Source organism: Cryptomeria japonica, chromosome 8, assembly GCF_030272615.1.
Source record: "Cryptomeria japonica chromosome 8, Sugi_1.0, whole genome shotgun sequence".
Classification (NCBI taxonomy): Eukaryota; Viridiplantae; Streptophyta; class Pinopsida; order Cupressales; family Cupressaceae; genus Cryptomeria; species Cryptomeria japonica.
The window spans coordinates 447,197,773-447,218,463 of record NC_081412.1 but is presented as its reverse complement, the minus strand read 5'-3'; the positions used below and the strand labels follow the sequence as shown (position 1 = coordinate 447,218,463).

The 20,691-nt window shown below is 35.5% G+C and overlaps 1 protein-coding gene across 3 annotated transcripts in view; it reads right to left on the bottom strand.

Moving 5' to 3' along the window:
• Window positions 1-19,566, bottom strand: part of LOC131052566 (mediator of RNA polymerase II transcription subunit 16) — a 133,601-nt gene extending 114,035 nt beyond the window's left edge. For 2 of the 3 annotated variants that reach the window (XM_057987153.2, XM_057987168.2), the window contains exons 1-2: window positions 19,017-19,566; window positions 11,212-11,280 (exon numbers count right to left, since the gene is read on the bottom strand). In XM_057987153.2, the coding sequence (XP_057843136.1) occupies window positions 11,212-11,280; window positions 19,017-19,321 (374 nt within the window). In that variant the 5' untranslated portion in view covers window positions 19,322-19,566. Of the gene's footprint in view, window positions 1-10,999; window positions 11,045-11,211; window positions 11,281-19,016 lie in introns of those variants that run through there. The other variant, XM_057987159.2, reaches the window with a different exon arrangement.
• Between the last annotated feature and the right edge of the window lie 1,125 nt (window positions 19,567-20,691).

The window sequence follows — 20,691 nt, the reverse complement described above, 5'->3', positions numbered from 1 at the left end:
ATACTATCTTACGAAGAGATCTTCTGGAAACAAAAATCCAGGGAGACTTGGTTGAGTGATGGGGACCGGAATACCAAGTTCTTCCACAACAGCACCAAGCAAAGGAGAGGGGTCAACCGAATCTCTAAGATCATGAACGGCCAAGGATCTATCCTGTCTGAACCAGATAAGGTTGCGTCTGAGGCAGTTAAGTTCTATGAGAATATCTTAAACAATCTTGAAGGCTCCAACCTTAAGGGCCAACTCGATATTATTAAGAATCTCCTGAAACTCATTACCAATGACCACAACCGAACCCTATTAAAGAAATTCTCAGTGGAGGAGGTTAAATCTGCCCTCTTCAAGATGAATCCAGATAAGGCTCCAAGCCTGGATGGCTTCCCCACTAGCTTTTTTCAAAAATGTTGGGGTTTTATGGGAACAAAAATCACGGATGCCTTAGAGGGGGTAAGGAATTCGGGTAAGATTCTTAAAGAAGTCAACAATACCTTCCTTGCCCTCATTCCAAAAAAAGAAAACCCGGAGAGCTTTAATGACTTTAGACCAATTGCTCTCTGCAACACTCTGTATAAACTCTTAACTAAAACCTTAGCAGCTAGACTCCAGAATCTCCTCCCCTTAATTATTAGCGAGGAACAAACTGGCTTCGTAACGGATAGATCAATCTATGATGGGGTTATTATTGCCCAAGAGGCCATTCATTCGGTTCAGCTCAACAAATCTCTGAGCATGCTAATCAAATTGGACATAAGTAAAGCTTATGACAAAGTTGATTGGCGCTTCCTTTGCAAATGCTTGGAGGCCTTTGGCTTTTCCAAAACCTGGATCAACCTTATCTTCGAATGCATATCCACCCCTAGATTCTCGGTTCTAGTTAATGGCTCCTCGGAAGGTTTCTTTATTAGTTCGAGGGGGCTCAGGCAGGGTGATCCTATGTCCCCCTTCCTTTTCATTATTATGGCTGAAGCCCTAGGCAGATCTATTTCGGTGGCCAAAGAGAAGGGGAAGATCCAAGGTATTCCCATCACCAGTGGCCTCCCCCCCTTCACCCACCAGCAATTCGTTGACGACACAATGCTTTTTGGGCAAGGTGGCTTGGGGGAGGCTCGTGCCTTTAAAGACATCCTTAATTCCTACATGTTGGCCTCGGGTCAAGAGGTTAATCTAGCTAAATCTGCAGCCTTTTTGTTCAACATAGACCCCCTTCTAGGAAAAGAAATCTGCAATGTCCTGGAAATTAGTCAAGGATCCCTTCCCTACAAATATCTAGGCATTCCCCTTGACAGAGGCAGGAGACCCTCTAATTTATGGGACAACTTAGTGGACAAGATCAAGTCTAGAATTAGTACTTGGAAAGGGAAATGGCTCTCTTCGGCTGGTAGGGCTACTTTGGTTAGATCGGTCTTATCAGCTATGCCCATTTTCCAGCTTTCCCTCCAACGGTTGTCTTCTTCCAAACTTGCTGAGATCAACAAGCATCTCAGAACTTTCTTTTGGCAAGGTACTATTAGCAACCACAAAATCTCACTCATTTCTTGGGATAAGATATGTACACCCAAAGAGGTTGGTGGTATTGGCATCAAAAACCTACGAGATCAAGGTAGAGCATTGGGGGCCAAGCTGGTTTGGAGATTATTCAGATTTCCTCACCTCAAATGGGCAAGATTACTTAACCTCAAATACCTTAATGGAGATGATCCAACCCAAATCTTCAGGGAGCCCAACCCTCCCAGAGGTTCCTGCCTTTGGAATTTTATGCTCGATTGTAGGAAGATTATCTCTGACAGGCTAACCTGGAACCTGGGGTCTGGGGACAAAGCCCTCTTCTGGTCAGATTCTTGGGGAGGGTATAAAGCCATTGAAAACATCCATGACTTTGGGGTTACCCGAGCCCTTCTTGAATCACATAGAGGCCCCCTGCTAAATAGTTATCTCTCCCCTTCAAAGGAAGGGGCTGGTTGGCAATGGATCGAAAGGGATGATGAAGTCATCTCGGAGAGGGACAAGCATACTTATAATTGAAGACCCGGTGGCTTTCAAAGCTCTCCGCTCTGTCAGAAGTAGGAATTTCCTATTTCTCTCTCGGATTCTCCAAGTAAAGAAACCCCCACGTGAAAAGTGGTTGCAGAACTATTTGGAGGCGGAAAATATCACGATCATCCCTGATCATGTGCCTCTCCCACGTTCCCCTATTGCCCTCTCAATAGAGGGCTCTGGGCCTCGCCCTCCCCACAAGCTGAGCAAGAAAGGATGAAGGCCCTTGGAATGGCATTCTTCGAGGACGAGGTTACGTTATTAGAAATAATTTTTTTTGTTTTAAGCAGTTATAGAATACTTAGAGGCAATGCGCTTAACAGCCTTTTAATCCTTTTTGAATAGGAATGCTGCATAGATGATCTTTCAAAACCTTTCCATTGGACTTGAGATGGTTTTTGCCTCTTGCTGTTTTTTGATTCACGAAGACATGAAGCTATATATCCATAAGAAATATATAGATATTTGATTATGATTATATAAAGGCATAATAGAAATCTGCTCATGCTTCAAGGTTATATATGGGGGAAGTGTTAATTATGCTTTGTGGCTGCGATTATAAGGGTTTTTTGCTTTGATACATTTATTGGTAGTCTCAATTTCCAGTAGTCATCCTATGCCCTTCATGAGCACAATCTCGTTCTACAGATATATACTCAGATATTTTTTAAATACATATATATATTCATACTTATATATATATATATATATATATATATAGTCATAAATACATATATATATAAACACATGTATACATACATAGATATATATATATATATATATATATAGTCATAAATACATATATATATAAACACATGTATACATACATAGATATATATATATATATATATATATAGTCATAAATACATATATATATAAACACATGTATACATACATAGATATATATATATATGTGTGTGTGTGTGTGTGTGTGTATATACATATATATAATATATATACATATATATATATATATATATATATATTCTCTGTTACCTTTCAAGAATATTTATAAGCGTTAACCTATATAACTATATTTACATAAAGTAATAAAAAAAAATTCTGTTCTTGCCTTCTTCTAAATATGCAGTCTTCGATGCTTACTTCACTCCTCTCCCACCTCGCAATCTTATATTCTTACCTTCAGTCTTAATAGGGTATCACTCCTGATAACAGATCAGGGTCATTTTTGCAAGAGATATTCTTGCCACTAAATGTTTGATTATACTGGTGTTTCAAAGTTGTTTACTAAATCTAGTAAAACAGGATTTTACCTATAGTTAACAATGATTGGGGTAAAATAAGTAATGTGTATCGAATCTTTAAGACAAATGTTTATGTAGTCATATTGTAGCATTTTGTTTTGTATACCCAGTAAATCGTATATTTACTTTAGATATTAGCAAAGCACTTGAACGTATGCATTTACTGGTATTTACTCACACTGATGATAAATATTTTAGAATGCGTATCAATGAGAGTAACTCCAGTGCCACTTACTGATTTTTTATATCTTGCTATTCGCCTATCATATCTTAAGACTATGGTTTAAAGGTGGCTAACATGCAAAATTCGGGGTCTAGATAGAAATTTATATCTAGCATGGTATAATCATATTCCGTCATCCTCTCTGCTATAAATGATGGGAAAGGGAGGAGGGACTGACTGAATCCCATTTATCTACTTTTGTTATTGTAGCCTGGATCTCATCCTTCTCAAGGAGCGCATCCAGGAGCATTAACAAGAGTCAGTAAGTTGGAGATCCCTTATCTGATTGGGTCTTGGGTTAATCACTAAGATAATCAAATCTGGAAACCCAACTCAGTTTTAAGTTTTAATTTATGTTCTGTGAGGATAGGTTTCATAGTATAGTTTACTAAAGGATCTCTCTAGATGGACAGTTAAAATTTCATTTATGATAAAGGATTGATCGATACTAACAAATCTGCCTAGTGTTTGAATAACTAACCATACAGGCCAAACAGGTATACCTCGAACAATTAAGGGATATTATATACAATCAAAGAACATCTTCAGAGCCATGCAGGTGGAAGTTAAGGGACAAATGATTTCTGAAATTTGTAAATTAGGGCTTGTAAGGGAGGGGTAAAATAGAAACACCCCCTCTTGATCACCGTGGCCCGAGGTATTGTTGTATTAAAATCTGGAATTTTTGTATATTAAGTCAGGACTAGCTGGACTATGGTCTCGGGCAAGGCCGGATGTTTTCTCGCCTCCACTCTTTCCTACCGGCGCCCGCACGAGTGGAGTAATGTAAACTTCAAAATAATTAATAAAATTCTTGGCCTCGGCCTCTTACCGATCAAAAAAAAAAAAGATAAAAATCCAATTTATTTATTTATTTATTTGTAATATTTATTTATTTATTTAATTCAATTTATAAATATGAATTATAATTATTAATATTGTTATTTTAAAAAATGTTTATTAAAAACTTATTATTATTATCTATATATTTAAAATGTTAAATAATAATATTATTAAAATTTTCATATTTTATATATCAACTATTTAGAATTTATGTATTATATATTTTAACATAATAATTATTAAAATCTCAAAAATTAAAAAATAATATTTAAAAAATTTAGAAGTAAATAATTTAAAATAAGCTAAAATTTTATACTTAAAAAATTACAGATAAAATACAACCTATTAAAAAGATAAAAATCCAATTCATAATTTATTTATTTAATTCAATTTATAAATATGATTTATAATTATTAATATTGTTATTTTCAAAATATTTATTAAAAACTTATTATTATTTATCTATATATTTAAAATGTTAAATAATAATATTATTAAAATTTTCATATTTTATAGATCAACTATTTATAATTTATGTATTATATATTTTAACATAATAATTATTAAAATCTTAAATTGAAAATAATATTTAAAAAATTTAAAGTTAAATAATAACATTATTAAAAAAATTATATTTATTATTATTTATAAATGTTATAATTCTATTGATTAAGTAGGGGAGATATGTTTTAAGTAGAGGATTAATTTAATGTTATAAATATATGAAAGATGTGTGAAATGGTATAAGCATCTTGCTCTCATTTCATTTGCTCTAACAAATATTCAAGACAAGTCGAGTCACCTTTTATGTAGATCATTATGTCACTTTTAAAATTCTAAAAATAAAATAATAGTTTTATTTGGATAGTCCTTCGTAGCTTTAAACTTATATAGAAACACGTGTCCTTACATCCTATGATGTGAGAAGACACTAAATGTGTAATAAAATCTCCCTATCTTTATGGACACGGGAAACCAGAAAACTATTCATTATACTCGTGGGTAATGTAGAGAGACGTTTCCTTGTTTTATGGGCTTTCGTTGGTAGGTGAAGCCATTATTTGCAGGGAAAGCGCTTTATGGAAATCTAATATGTTTGTCGCACCACTTTTTTTCACGTTGTAACAAAAAAATCTTCGATGAAAAACGATCCTACGGTTGTACAAGTTGCAATCGTCTTGCATGGTTGAGGATCATTCTCAGCCATTGATCTCTTGAAACAGCTTGTCCATTTCAAATAAGGAGACACCTTCAGCATAAAAATGACAATTCAACCTCAATTTCTGCTATCGGAGATTTTGGTACCCACACTGTAATAATATACCCTTCGTTCACACCACCTTGCAATGTTTTCTTCTTGGAATTCCCTGAGTTGCTGCTGATCTGTGCTACAATCTACAGTCCTTTACTCATGTCCAGGAAGTCCTTTTTTTGCAGTTATCTATTACATGGTGATGCATTCGACTGTCAAGCTGAACTGCTATGGTGAACCCACAAAAGATCTAAAACTAGTAAGAGGGTGTTGAAGCTGGCTACTAACTGACTTTGCACTAAAACTTCTAAACTAGAACCTAAGTCACCAGGTTCGAATTCGAATTCGAAGTTCGACAGCTTTGAAATTCGAATGAAGTTTGATGAGGAAAAAATTCGAAATGTATAAAATTTGAATTAAATTCACCATATGTAATTTTTTTAAAATTTTAATAAATATATGTAATATATCTATAAAATTGCCTAAATAGTTTAACATTGATAAATAGATTTGAAATCATTACAAAAAGATGACACATTTATAAAATATAAACCATAGGAAACATATGCTTTCACAATTGCAAAGATGTTCTTTTGTCAAAAAGGTACAATAACAGTCAAAGACTATAGAACTTTAAAATAACTCTAAGTCATCAAGAGTACTTGGCTGGGATGCCAAATCATCATCATCTGTATCACTACTCAGTTCATCATCTGCAAAGTCAGGCTCATCTGCATCTGGCATTGCTATGCCTTCAAGAGTTTGTTCTAAAGAAGTGTTCTTCGCTGATTTGTTCATCAGCAATTTCAAATTGCTGCGAACATAGACAAGATCTCCCAACTTTCGAGTCAACAATTTCTTCCTCTTTTTGGAATGGATGTGGTCAAAGCAACTCCAGTTCCTCTCACAAGCTGATGAACTTGCTCCCTGACTCAAAATTCGAATAGCAAACTCTTGCAGTTCAGGAGTTGATGATCCATAAGCGATCCACCATCTATATCCAGGCATACGTGGTGAGTCATATTTGGATTCTGCCCCTCCAAACATCCCTTCTCCTCTCTTGTGCTGCCAACTTTAATCTCTGATTAGTGCTGCAATTTCTGGATCTGGTACGTACCTGCTAATGGCTTGGTAAAGCCCTGCCATGATTTCATTATCACCCCTTCTATCAATAGCAAACAACTTAGGCTCCAAAAAGCAAGCTGCTGCATGTAAAGGTGTGTGCATCATTTTCCATCTGCAATCAACTGTCTCCCATATCTACATATTTTCTGCTGCTTCATTATTTAGTGCTTTTTGAATAGATTCCTTACACCGGTCCATGCTTTCATAAAGCACGCCAAGGCAAGGAGTGTCACCATCAACCATACAAAGCTCTATGTTCTTCCCCTTAGGGCCTTTAGAAAGCAGTGAACTTTCCCACTGATTGGAACAAATAACAGATCTCAAAGTTGCTTTTTCTTCAACCACTCTTTTCAAAGTGATATAATATGAAGCAAATCTTGTTTCACAAGGCCTCAACAATTCTTTTGATGCATGCTGCCTATAAATACTCAATGTGAGACGATGATTCCGTATGAAATTTGCAATTGCTCTCCCTCTATGAATAACTTCATTTACCCATGGGAATTTAGCCAAGTCATGAAGCAACAAATTGAGACAATGGGCTGCACATGGGCTCCAATATAGCTGTGGGTACTTCTCTACAATCAGCCTCCCAGCTCCCACACGATTTGCTGCACTATCAGTTACCACTTGAACCACATTTTCCACCCCTACTTCAAGAATGGCTTCCTCTAATATTTGAAAAATATACTCTGAAGTTTTCTTGTGGTTCATGGTGTCAATGACTTTCAAAAACACAACACCTTCAGGACAAGACACCAAAACATTAATCAATGGCCTTTGACACATATCTGACCATCCATCAATCAATATAGTGCAACCTATTTCCTCCCAAGTGGCCTTGACATCAGCTAATTTTTTAGTCACAAAGAGTTGTTCTGATAGCCTCTGAACCTGGGGGTGTGTACCCTTTGCCAAACTCTGCAATTTTGCGAACTGCATTACGGAAATGTGGATTTCTCGCAACATTGAATGGAATAGCACTTGTGTAAAACAAATCAGCAACTGCATCATCCACCTGTTGTTTCTCTACTGGTTTCCAAAAGTTGTTTAGTGTTCCACTCTGTTTTGATACGCTCACCGGTTTGGATTGCACAGAAGAGGAAGACATAATAGATGTGAATCTAGATATATCTCCTTCAATTCTCTGTTTCTTTTGTGCCTTCTTCATTTTGCCTATCGTTGAAGCAGCCAACTCTTTCTCTAGAAATGCTTGAAGACCTCCACTTGGACCCCCTGTATTAGCAAGGAAGTGGTCCCTAAGCCTTGTTAAAGTTCCAATTATGGTTCCCTCACATAGGTTACATTTGATGTGAGTTCCATTTTGGGTCACATGCTTCCATGCCTCAGAAGTTGATTTAGGAGGAGCCATTAAATGAAAATCTGCATGTTTGGAAAGAAAAATTAAAAAACAAAATAAACACTACATTTATTTCAACCTTTCAAAATAGAAATACTTTTAAGTTTTAACAATTTCACAAATGACCTCTTAAAAACAAAGTATAAAATTCGGCTTGAACCTTTCAAAAACAAAATAACTACTATTCTTGTTTAATAAACATAAAAACAAAAATTTAATACATTTTTAGTTTTAAATGAAAAAACTAAATAAACATTACATTTATTTCAAAATAAAAATACTGAAGTTTAATAAAACATTTATTAATAATTTAATATATTCAATTTTTGACAAAAAAATAAAAAATACTAGTTTTTATTTTTGGCTATTAAATTTTATAAAATTACTACACTACCATTTTAAAAAAAGATATATAAAAATGTATTAATTTTTTTTTAACTTTATCAAACAAATAAAAAACTAAAATCAAATAATATAATATTAAACAATATAATAAAAAACTATTAATATAAATTATATAATATTAAACAACATTATAAACATTATAAATTATTAAACATTATAAACTATTAAACATTATAAATAAATAAAATGTGTATTATGTGTATTTTATAATATTATATTGTATAATATAATAATAATATTAATATATTATTAAACCTAAAAAAAATTTTAAAAAATACATGAGAAGCCAACCTGTGCAGGTTGGAACTCGGGAGGACAGACTGACAGCAGAGGCAGAGGCAACAACTCGAGCTTCGACGACGTAGGTCTGCAATGGCGGTCTGGTGGGCGACGTCGGTCTGCAATGGTGGTCCGCGGTCGAAGGTCGGTCTGCAACAACCGAGCTTTGGCGATCGGCGACGTCAGTCTCAATGGCGGTCTGCAATTGAAGGTCGGGCAACTGGAACTGGTCTGCAATGGCGGTTGAAGGTCGGGCGACTGGAACTGGTGCATCCGCGACTGCAAATCGAGCCTCAACCTAAACTTTGCTTGTTTGCCGCCGTATTTATTAACAAAACTCAACAAAACCCTGAAAAACGCAAGGGAAAAAACACTTTTTGGCAAACACGTCATCCATAATTTTTGATACGAATTTAATCGAATTTTTTACAGATTTTATAAAATGTTTCAAGTTCGTTGAATTTCGAACTTCAAGGTTGAAATTCGGCCGAACCTGGTGACTTAGACTAGAACTATACTGAAATCTTTAAACCCTATGCATTCCTGAACTAGAACCACCAACTAAAAGGCTAAGGATTTTTATCCCTGGTCTTCTTTTGAAATGCTCAAGGGTTTCCATCCTTGAGTCTCAAGCAATCAGGGTTTCCATCCTGGGACTGTGTGAGCAAGTGCTCAAATAAGGCTTCAAGAAGAAGAAAGATAATCTGAATAACATTCCTGATGCCAACTGCTTGCCTGAATAGGCACATATATCCCTAGGGTCTGCTGGGGCAGCCACCTCCTTAACTGTAAGGACCTTAAGGTCTGTATGATCTAAATCTTTGTACTTACTTAAACTGTTAAATTCAAAGAAACAAACTGGTTGCACAATAAAGATTCAGACTGGTTTAGGAAAATAAATTCACACTATAAGGAGCTCAAAATTGCTTATAGAACATTCAGATTTTTAGTGCTTACACAGATTTAGAGCATCAATAAACACGTATCAACTTAGGAACTGCAAAATCAGGAATATATTTGCTATTGAACTGATATAGAATTTCTTTACAACAGTAATTTGAGCTTTCAGATTACATAGAGCACAATATAGAATTCAAACAACAACACACGCTCTTGAGGGTTTCATCTCAAGACCATATAGAGCTCGAATAGCAACACACAGCAGCAGTGGTGACCTCTTGGGGGTTCCGTTCCAAAACCCAACTCGTGCACAAGGTAGACCAAAATATTCAGCATACCAAAAGACAAAGTAGAGTCTTCAATATATACCCACTTAGGGCAGTACATTAACTTGTAGTGCAAGACAAGTAAACAATCTGATTGCCTTCAATGAAGGGATAACAATCTGTAAAGAGGCCAACCACAGTTAGCAACGAGTTGGCTGAAGTTGGTAGAAGCTCCTGGTTCACAAATAGGTGCAGACAGTTGGCACATAGCTGCCAAAGAGAAATCCTAGGGCGGTTTGATGCTAAAGACAAAACAGATCTAATTTCCCTTCTAGGATACAGCTGTCACTACAAGACAAAATGGATACAACTGCCACTACAAAAAAAAACTAGGCTTCTTCAAGAAGTCGATGGTTCTAATAGAAGATTTCAGACCAAATCTGGTTCTTTTTTCCTACAAAGGATAAGACTAACAGCTGGCATAAATCTGATTTCTTCCTCTGATTTTTCTGCAAGGAGACAAACTTACACAGTTGGCAACCAATATTGCCATCCAAGCCAGGTGGCCTCATCTTTCACGGGTTCGTCACATTAACTCATGCATTTTTTTTATTATTTTTTTGCAAACATTTAAAATAAGATCTTTTCCATTTGAGGCGGCAACTTCTGGCTTTATCCAAGTTGAGGTGCCCATCTTTCCTTTTTCTTTTTCCTTTTTTCTTTTTTTCTGGTTTGTTTTATATTTTATTTTCCTTTAACTTTTTCTATTGCTAAAATATTTAGACTTAATACATTCTTTACAAATAGCTGTGTAAAAGGCATCTTTTATAATTATTAAATGGTAGAAAAGGAAGTTATCTTTGACTTAATCAACATATTTAGGGAGAATATCTAAAGATAAGATGTAGTTCTGTTCAATGTAATGATAGATAAATAAGCATTGAGCCTACAAATATTGAAGAGAAAATCACTTAGAAATCAATGATCCCAACGAACAAAGTGTTTCAATGAAAATGAGGCTGTATCAACTAATTTCTAATTATTCACCTTAGGTGCTTGAAATTGCAGAGGGGTACCCCAAACTACAGTTGCCTGCGACATACATTGTGGAAAAAAAACGTATGGCCTAGAATCATCAGCAAATTTAAAGCTTATGTGAAGATCTACATTTAAATTGTGGAAATGGGGCCTTTTGCATCTGCCTATCAGTATATATAATCAACAAATCAAAAATATAGCATTCAATGGTAGTAGCATACCTTGGATGTCTTGCACACGTCTCAGAAGCGCATGCTATTACATTTAACCTTCCACACCATGCAATTGCACTGCAAAAAATAATCAACAAAACAGAAGGGTTAAAAAAGAAATTCATAATTAACACATTGAATACACAAAATTGCAGTTACCCTTAACCAAGAGAGTGTCCAACGGTTTCTCATAATGTAAAAGAAACAAAATATTTTTACTAGTCTCTCAGATGATTTTTCATATACAAGTGAGAAGGCAACAAGTCTCGAAAATATGCCTTAATATAGAAAGCAATAATATTTTAGACATAGCTTACAAGTCTTGTCTACAAAATCTTATAACCCCAAACAGAGTAGCCTTATTGACTGATTTCATGTGATAAGTTTGTAAGTTTGAATATTTGATCAGAACAGACATTTAATGCAATAATGTTTTCAATTTTTATTTACATTAACATTTCACGTTGGAATGAGTGATTTATCACAAATAGTAGGTACCGTCCTGATCTTCTCTAGACACATGTATGTATGTTTGTTTGTCTAGGTTTGACCTCATTTTATTGTAAATTTAGTACAGATTCAGAAGTACAAATCCATACTCTTACAAAACACTTTAAATAGATAAACTTTCTTCATGTAAATGGTTATAAAAATATACATAGATTATAGTGCAAGGAATTTTAAAATGTATTTTCCCTTACATCCTTTCCTGTTGCCAAATTATTTGGCATTCAAACATTCTTTTCTACTTCTAAGCTCGCTTGTCATATACGTGGACAATCTGCAGGTAGCATTTCCACAGTTAGAAGGATATTATTAAAATAAGGCTAGGTATTTCAATGTTTACACTTAAATTCAATTTGGATTTAGGGTTCCTTGAACAATGGTCAAGGCAAAGAAGTGTATGACTTTGGAACAATAGTCTAGTTTGATTTGTGTTAAGCTGCATGAAATAACAAGGGTGCAGTTTAATTTGCCTGAGTGCTGCCTTGTGTAAGGATTAAGACAAGAAATTATATGGTATTTTTAAACAAGTGTGCAGGTTGACAAAAATCACAAAAACAATCGTGAGTATACATGATTAATTGTGGACTGGCCTATTTCACATTTTTTCCCCATTAAAAATGCAATTTCTACATAAATTGTTGGCTGGCAAATTTGACCAATTTTAAGTTTTTAACCCAATTTTTTTGTTATTAAACATAATTTCAGTGGTTTTCTTCCACGAGGTAGGTTTAGGGTTTACACACAATTTCAACATTTTTTTGACAGATTTCAAGGGGATTTTTCGCGTGGGATATGCTATCCATCTGTGGTAGGGTTTACGCACACCATATACTATATGTTCCAAGGTATTTTGCACACACCATATACTATATGTTCCAAAGTATTTCACACACCATATACTATATGTTCCAAGGTATTTCACACACACCAAATACTATATGTCCCAATGTATAAGGGTTATTGTAATGTGCCCACTTTGGAAAATAATTTAATAATAATATTAAAATAGAAAAGAATAAAAATAAATTTTAAATTAAGATATAGAATAATATAATTAAATATAATTAAAATTTAATTAAATTAATGAATGGTCAAAAGACGTGGAAGGAAAAGTGTGACTCCCTCAAACATGGGATATAAAAGTGAGAAGAGAACCTCATTTTGATAAGGGGATAATTTGGGAATCAGAAGTGCAAATCTGCATTTAAATAAGAAGTGCAGATCTGATTGCGAAAGGTTGCATCCCTTTCAAAGGGCAGAAGTGATGAAGAGTTGCACACTTTCAAAGGGTGCTTATGGTGAAAGGGTGTGTCTCTTGCCAAAGGGCATCCATAATGAAGAGGTGTGACCTCTCCCTCACATTGAGAGATATAAAGGAAAGAAGTCAAAAGCATCCAGTGAGATGATCATCGATCAGATCAGATCAGAAATATTATTAGTAGGGGACATTACAGTTATTATGTAGATGTTCTATATAATGAAGCCAAGAGTTAATCGCTGGATTGTTTTTATTATACTATTCAAAATCTCTTTCCTTTTCATGGGAAATGGAAGAAAAACAGCTAATTATTTATTAATTACATGAAGTTTCCACAGTCCATGATAGCTTTCTTATAAAAATTTCTGGATTTGACCGTGTTAAATTTTTCCCATAACATTTCGGATCATGCTCCATGATCCATCATCACAATGAGAACTAGAAAAGAGAAAAGAGAAAAGAGAAAAGTGAAAAGTTTAGCAGATCAAGTTGACTAAAAATAGGAGGGGAAGAGAGAAGGGGCACAGTGTTCTAGGGTCTAAGGGTGTACAACAAGGAAACGACAAAGAGAATAAAATGCAAATAAATCTAATCAAAGACAATAACATAAATTAATACAAAAACAAAAACAAAAATAAACACTGGAATTAAAATAACAAAAAGGAGACAAAAACACACACACCCCTAAACAAAGACAAAAATACAAAGACATACACACAAACACAATGCATAACACCAAAAGAAAAGCAAAAATGGAAAAATGAAAACAGAAATAGGCACAAACATATACAAATGGAGAAGACACAAAATGCAAGGAGGGAATCAATCTTTTTTTTTAACTCATCCAAAAGAAATAAATTATAAATTGTTGTTTTTTAATTCCAAGTATTTATTTATTTTAAATATATAGTTGCAAATTACAAATATTCTTAATACATATTTGCAGACTATAAATAATTTTAATATCATACAAACCCATACTGATACCTAAGGCCCAAACCCATTCTCATTCCCATACTGGGATTAGCTACTTATTATTTATCATTTGTGTAAGGTCAATTTACCTTGTTTGGAAACCCTCTATTAGTGTTCTTCGATATTAATTTGTAAGGTTAAATTGTTAGCAACATGGAGTTTAGACTCTTTGCCCTTGAATAAATTTCATGTTCATAATCATAGGATTTGAATTGATTTAGGGTTACATCAACTCTAAATATTTTGTTTGTTAGTGAAGTGTAAGGGTTTTAGGATCTTAACTATTTCTAATATTATAATTGAAAGCTGTAATGATTTTAATATATTAATATTATATAATTATTATATTTATAAAAGGAATAAAAGGTCCGTTAAGGGGCATGACTGAGTTAATTCAGCACTTTCTAAGATTATCAATGTCGCCTGGGAAAACCTATGGAGGGATGGTGGAAGATTAACTTTGATGGAGCCTCGAAAGGAAACCTTGGACCATCAGGGGTGGGTTTCATTGCTCAGGATTGGGTTGGCAACATTGTGGCCTTGGGGGCGAAGAAATTGGAGAATGGGACAAGCAATCAGATTTGGCAAGATGCAGGGAATTCCGAGAATTCACTTAGAAGGGGACTCCCTAATTATAACGCAAGCAATTATGAAGGGAAATATTGATGCCTAGCATCTTCAGAATACAATTTCTACTATAGTAGAAGAGTTGGCAACTTTTGAAGACTTTCGAATTAGCCACGTTAGAAGAATGGGGAATGTGGAAACGGATAAACTTTCTAAATGGGTTGTATCGTTTGATAAGATTGGTGAAACAAAGGTAGAAGATTTCAGATTTATTCCTTTGGAAGAGAATGTTTAGAGTTATGTCAGCAGGTACGAAGCATTAATGAACCTGCATTTATGGAGTTTTTTTGAAGAGCATGCAAAATCCCAATAACAGATCTTGGAAGGGTGGTGGAGCAGTGATTGTATAGTGCATTTATGGTCGATGTCTTTTCTTGGCTTTGATGGTTGCTCCTTGTGAAGTTAGCTTTCTTGTTCTTTTGATTGAATCTTGGCGGTGTTATTTGCCTGAAACAGTTTGTGGAGAAAGGTGGTATCACTGTTGAAGTTGGGAGCCATGGAAGCATATTTTACTTTGAAAATGGAGAAGCAACTCTGTCCCTTCCTTGGCTCTGTATCAGAAAGGAGGCTGAAGGGAATGTTTTTATTTAAGAATGACAGACTGGTGAAATGTGAACAGCTGATTTTGGATGAATCATTTGGTGATTTGAGACAAAGATACCAAAAATACATGGATGTGTATTCCCTAATTATGGAGTGGGGCTTGGACCTGGACAATTCAGTGGAGCTTGTTTAACAGGTAATGGAGGTTGTAGTCCCTAAGGAATACCTTGTGGGCATAGACTCGATACTGGAATGGGCGATATCTGGAGTTGGGTTCAATGTGAGAGAGGGAATTGAAAATCTGCATCATGAGGTTTTCGAAAAGTGCATTCCATTTGTTAGGTGGTAAGAAGGATGCTACAAGGTGTGCTGTAGAGAGGAGGCGAGACAGGGCTGGGAAGCTTTGAAGGTCTTTGTGCAGCTGATGGAAGTAGAGGCGGTTGTGAACCAAGCCAAGGAGGAAGCGAGGCTCATAGAGCAAAGAAAGCTGCGGCCAAGGAAGAGGAAGGCGGGTTGGTGATCAAGCCTTAGCAGTGATCTCGAGTAGCTCAAGCTTATTTTTCTCAAGTTTTAATGGTTTCTTTTTCAAGTGCTCTGGTGGGGTTAATCCCTGTTAGTTCCTAGGTTTTTTTGTGGACAAATTGCAAGTCGTTTTTATAGCTTTCCATGACAAATTTGTAATGTAACTGTTTTAACGAGCAAGTGTTTTTGAGCTCGATTTGACTGTGTAACGGGTTTGGGGTTGGTGGTGTAGTGGGTGGTTTTGGATGGTGGTTAATGGTTTTTTTGTGGGTGGTTTGGATGAGTGGTTTTGTGGTGGTTTGAAGCTAATCTTTTTCATGCAAGATGTAATCTCTTTTATTTTTAGATTTACAACAATTAAATCTAAAAAATATCAAACTTAAGCATGGCCCATGAAGGTCCATGTACTTTCAAAGGGAGCTTGGTGGTGAGGGCACCACCCATTAACTCCAGCTCCTATCACAATAGGGAGTGTGCCAAAGGTGTTGTCCCAAGACCCTATGAGGAGCACTATCCCTCGACCCTACTAGTGGCATTGCCCCTTAACCAATGTGGAAGGCACTACCACTCAACCCCATTGGAGGCACTGCTCATAAACCCCCATTTGAGGCATTGCTTTTCAACCTATAATGTGGTGGAATGGGGTTCACTAGTCGAAGCAGGTAAACTAGGAATCAAACCCATTCACATCAGCATACATTAAAGAATTATCAGTAGGCCCAACTTCAAACCCTTGAGAGAGTTGGGCACAATAATTGATTTCCTCTTTGTGCTTTTGATATGATTGGATAAGATAGAATCATAAAATGCAAGAGCTAGGTTAAATTATGCAAAATTGATAATAATCAAAATAAACAACAAGCTACAGAACAGATATGCAAACTCTATTTGAACAAATGTAGAAATAGGCATAAAAAGGGAACCTACGTCTACAATTTGAGCCTAAAAGTACTAGACTATGAGGTTAGGCGCTCTAGTACAGGAGGTGCTTGATACAAATATTGTAAACAAATTCTGGATTAGGATGTTGCTTAGATTCTCCCCGAAATTATATCAGAAAAGTCTTCAACTATGGGGCTAAACCCCGATGTCCAAGATTTTCTGCTTCTTTAAAGTCCAAATCTCTTTGTCTCAGTCTGCACTTTATATATATGTAATCCTTCTCTATCAAAATTAACCCTACATCAATGATGTTTAGGAAAAGAGAGCTTACCCTAGAAGGGCAGAGGTTAGATCTGAAGTAAAATGCTTAATTGACAAGATTATACCTCAAACTTGAGAATGTTGATGATGATGCAATGCTCTTTGGATAGGACCCTCAAGTGTTAATGCAACAACATGACATGACATGACATGACATGACAAGACAAGACAAGATCAATCATGAAAAACCACTTGCATGAAGATTGTTGTAACTTGTTGCTCCATAATGCTCAGATCTGAAGAAATTCGCTATATACTTGCTCTAGGAAGTAATTAAGTAATTAGGATTGTGGACGGATCAAAATGAATTAGGAAAGATGCTCTTATATAGGGTTCCCAAGGTATTTCATAAATTAGTCTGACCTCCAACAATCATATTCAAATATAAGGATTGGATAACAACTAGCAAGAACTGACACACAAACAAGTTCAAATTTGGGCCCAATCTAGGGGGACTGTGGTGCCTACACCCATAGTCCACCAAGACTATGGCACCTAGCCCCATAGTCCACCCCCAAAGGGGTGGAACAAATACAGATGTGGCATGCAGAGACTTTGAGCACCTTATTAGCATATGACAACAGTTTGACAATAACAAGACCAAAAATAGGCTTGAAAAGAGCTATGAGGAAGCGCACTAAAATGAGGGCCCAAAAAGGAGTGAAAAATTGTAAGGAGTTACAATTTATGACACTACACAATCATGCAAGGGGCTATTGAATAATTACTTCTGGATTCGATTGTGTATGCCAATTTTTATCATCAACGTTTCGAATCACACTCGGTGATGATTCATCAGGATGAACAAGAATACCAAGGAGTTTTTCATCACACTCCGTGATTCATCTCCTTGGTATTCTTGTTCATCCTGATGATGAATCACAGAGTGTGATTCATAACGTTGATGATAAAGATTGGCATACACAATTGAATCCAAAAGTAATTATTGAATATTAGCATGGATTGTGGAAATCTGATAGCTCTAATGCAAGGGGCTGCCACCCTAGATCCCTGCTCTGCTTTTTATTCTCTCTATATCTCTATACTATTAAAATGCATTTAAAGTAAAAAAATAATTAGGTTTTCCTCTTATATTTTCACATTTTTCTGTGTTTTCAATAATCCATTTTTTTTAAGAAAAAAAATCTTATACTTTTGGCTTGCTATTTTTTTTCCCAAAAGATTTGTGCCGCAATGGTAAGTCTCATCCACCAAAAAAAGCCATATAACATAAAAGGTAATTTTTTGGTGACTACCACACAAGACACCAATTTGATATATGAGAACTCTCTTCGTGGAAATCCCACGAGGGAATTTATTTTGCGTTTACTTCATTAATTTTCCATTTTTGTAATCCTAAGTTTTAACCTGAAATCTTCAGGAGGATGCAAACAGAAATGTTTATCCAACACTTGAACAATCTGGTGGAAGTTCGACTAACTTTAAGGTGAAGAAACTTCAAATAGAAAAATAGAAACGGGTTGCTTGAAAATTGTTAATGAAAAATATCTAAACTAGTGATGGAGTTCCTGGAACAGACACAGAAATACATCATGCCTCAAGAACTAAGAGTTTGTGTTCAATTACAATCAAAGGAAAGTGCTGAACTGCGATGAACTCAAGTGTTAATGTAAATGAGCTTCAAAGCGAAGTCCAATGTTCAATCCCCTAAGAAACACAAGTGTTCAAATTGAATAAAATATGACATCTAACACGGTGAATTTCTCGAATTGGAGAGATGCATGGAACACGCATCAAACAATAACCTTATTTTTAGCATCTTAAGTATACAATGTCTAAAGGGGGAAGGTAACAAATGGAATGAGTTCAAGTGTTAAATGTTAAATTCCATGGGCCAGCTAGAACTCAAATCTAGTACCTTCCATTTAGCTATCACACTGCTCTACTTATGTTCTTCAAGCACCTTCCATCAAACAGGGTTCAAAGCAAATTGTTATAAATTGAATCATATACGACATCCAAAACACTCCCCCGTCGGCCAAGACCGGAGATGGATACCGAGATCATGTACTAGCCCTCCAAGACAAACTCGCCAATTAAGAAAATCGACAATATACCAAATCAAAGGATACCCACCAATCAGAGAGTTGGAATTTCCCAAGTCGAAATCTTTAGGTAAAACGAATTTTTTATCAAAAAAGGAAAGGAGAAAACCTACCTGTATTTTCTGCAGAGTTCGGGAAAGGTCATCTTGTGCTGTAAACTGTCGGGAGTCTGTTGCAGGTACAGCTGGTACACCGTGCCCGCCATGGCTCGGTTTTCTTCTTCAGCAAAAGGAGGGGAAGTATCAGAATTGTTAACAAATTTGGTGTGGTCGAGCTCCTGTTGGTCGGGCGAAAGGGTTTTGGCTGAGCAAGGTTTCATAGGAGGTACCTCCTCCGCCTTCACCTCCTCTTCCTCCTCCTCCTTTTGTTCTTCCACTTGGTGTTGTTGAATGTCGGTCTCCTGTCTAGAATTATTCATGGTCCTGTCCTCCTCCTCCTCGTCAACAAAATTATATAAAAACAACTGACAGAGACAGATTGCACTGTGCGAGGGATCTTTCGCTGCTTGGTCGGGGTGTTGATATTGATAAGACGGAGGAATAGAAATTGAAATTCAACACACGGATTCCTCTTTCACGGGTCACATCCGCTTCCTCTTCCCTCCTTTCCCGCAAAAGACAAACGAGTGAAAACGCCCCCACTGCTCCCGGATTTGTCAAAACCAGCACATATATATAACCCATTCCACCATTCGCCTTTATTCCCTTCACGCCTTTCAAAAAGTCTGCACTTTTCTAAATCAATTCGAGTGGGCCAAGGAAGGTTTAGTGGAGGACTCTAAACCCACTAGGGCCGATTCTCTGCTATGTTTTTTTTATCTCCGGGCAAATCGGTATTAATCATTAAAAAATGCTATTTTAATGGTGATTAGGTTGTGTCTTATGTTCTATGATAATTTTATTATTATTGGTTTTTAAAAAATTGATCTTGTTAGTGTAATTTTTTTTTTTTCACTTGGATATGTTTTATCTTAAATGTGATATTATAATTATTAAATAATTTGTATTTAGGTGGTTAGTAATGGCATGTGTACATCTTGACTTGAAGTATATAAGTGTCATCACTACCCCATCAACTTTTATTGATGGTAGTTAAGAGCCACATTTATTTAGTTAAGGTCAACTTTGTCTCAATTGAATTGAGTTAACTCATCTCCATATACTTGGAGTTAAAGGTATATCTCTTCAATATGGCATCTCATTAATTTGTGCATTTGTGATATATATATATATATATGTGTGTGTGGCTTTTGTAACTATACCTCAAAATATTCGTGTCAATGAAATAGTTTCTTCACTATATGTTTTATCTTAAATGTTATTATTCTCAACTAGATTGTTAATAATGACATGTGTACACATAGACTTGACGTACACAAGTGTCACCACTATCTCATCAACTCTTGAATGTTAATAGTTAGGTGTCACCTCTATTTAGTTAAAAACAATTTTGTCTTGATTAAATTAAGTTAACTCACCTCTTGATTGGATGTGATTAGGAGTTAAACGCATACCTCTTCAATGTGTCATCTCATATATTTATGCATTTATGATGTCTCTATATTTATATGTTACTCTTAATAATTTGCTCTAAAATGTTGAATATAGAATATCTCTATTATTTCATTGAAATAGTAGCTACCTCATAGACATTGAGTCTTGGGTAAAAAATTTGTTTATGCAATATTATAACATGGCATTAGAGCCATGATGTCCTAATATTAGTTTAGTTTTAGTTTTTGAGAGAGATTAGATCAATTTTTGGGGTGTGGGGATCATGAGCATTCCT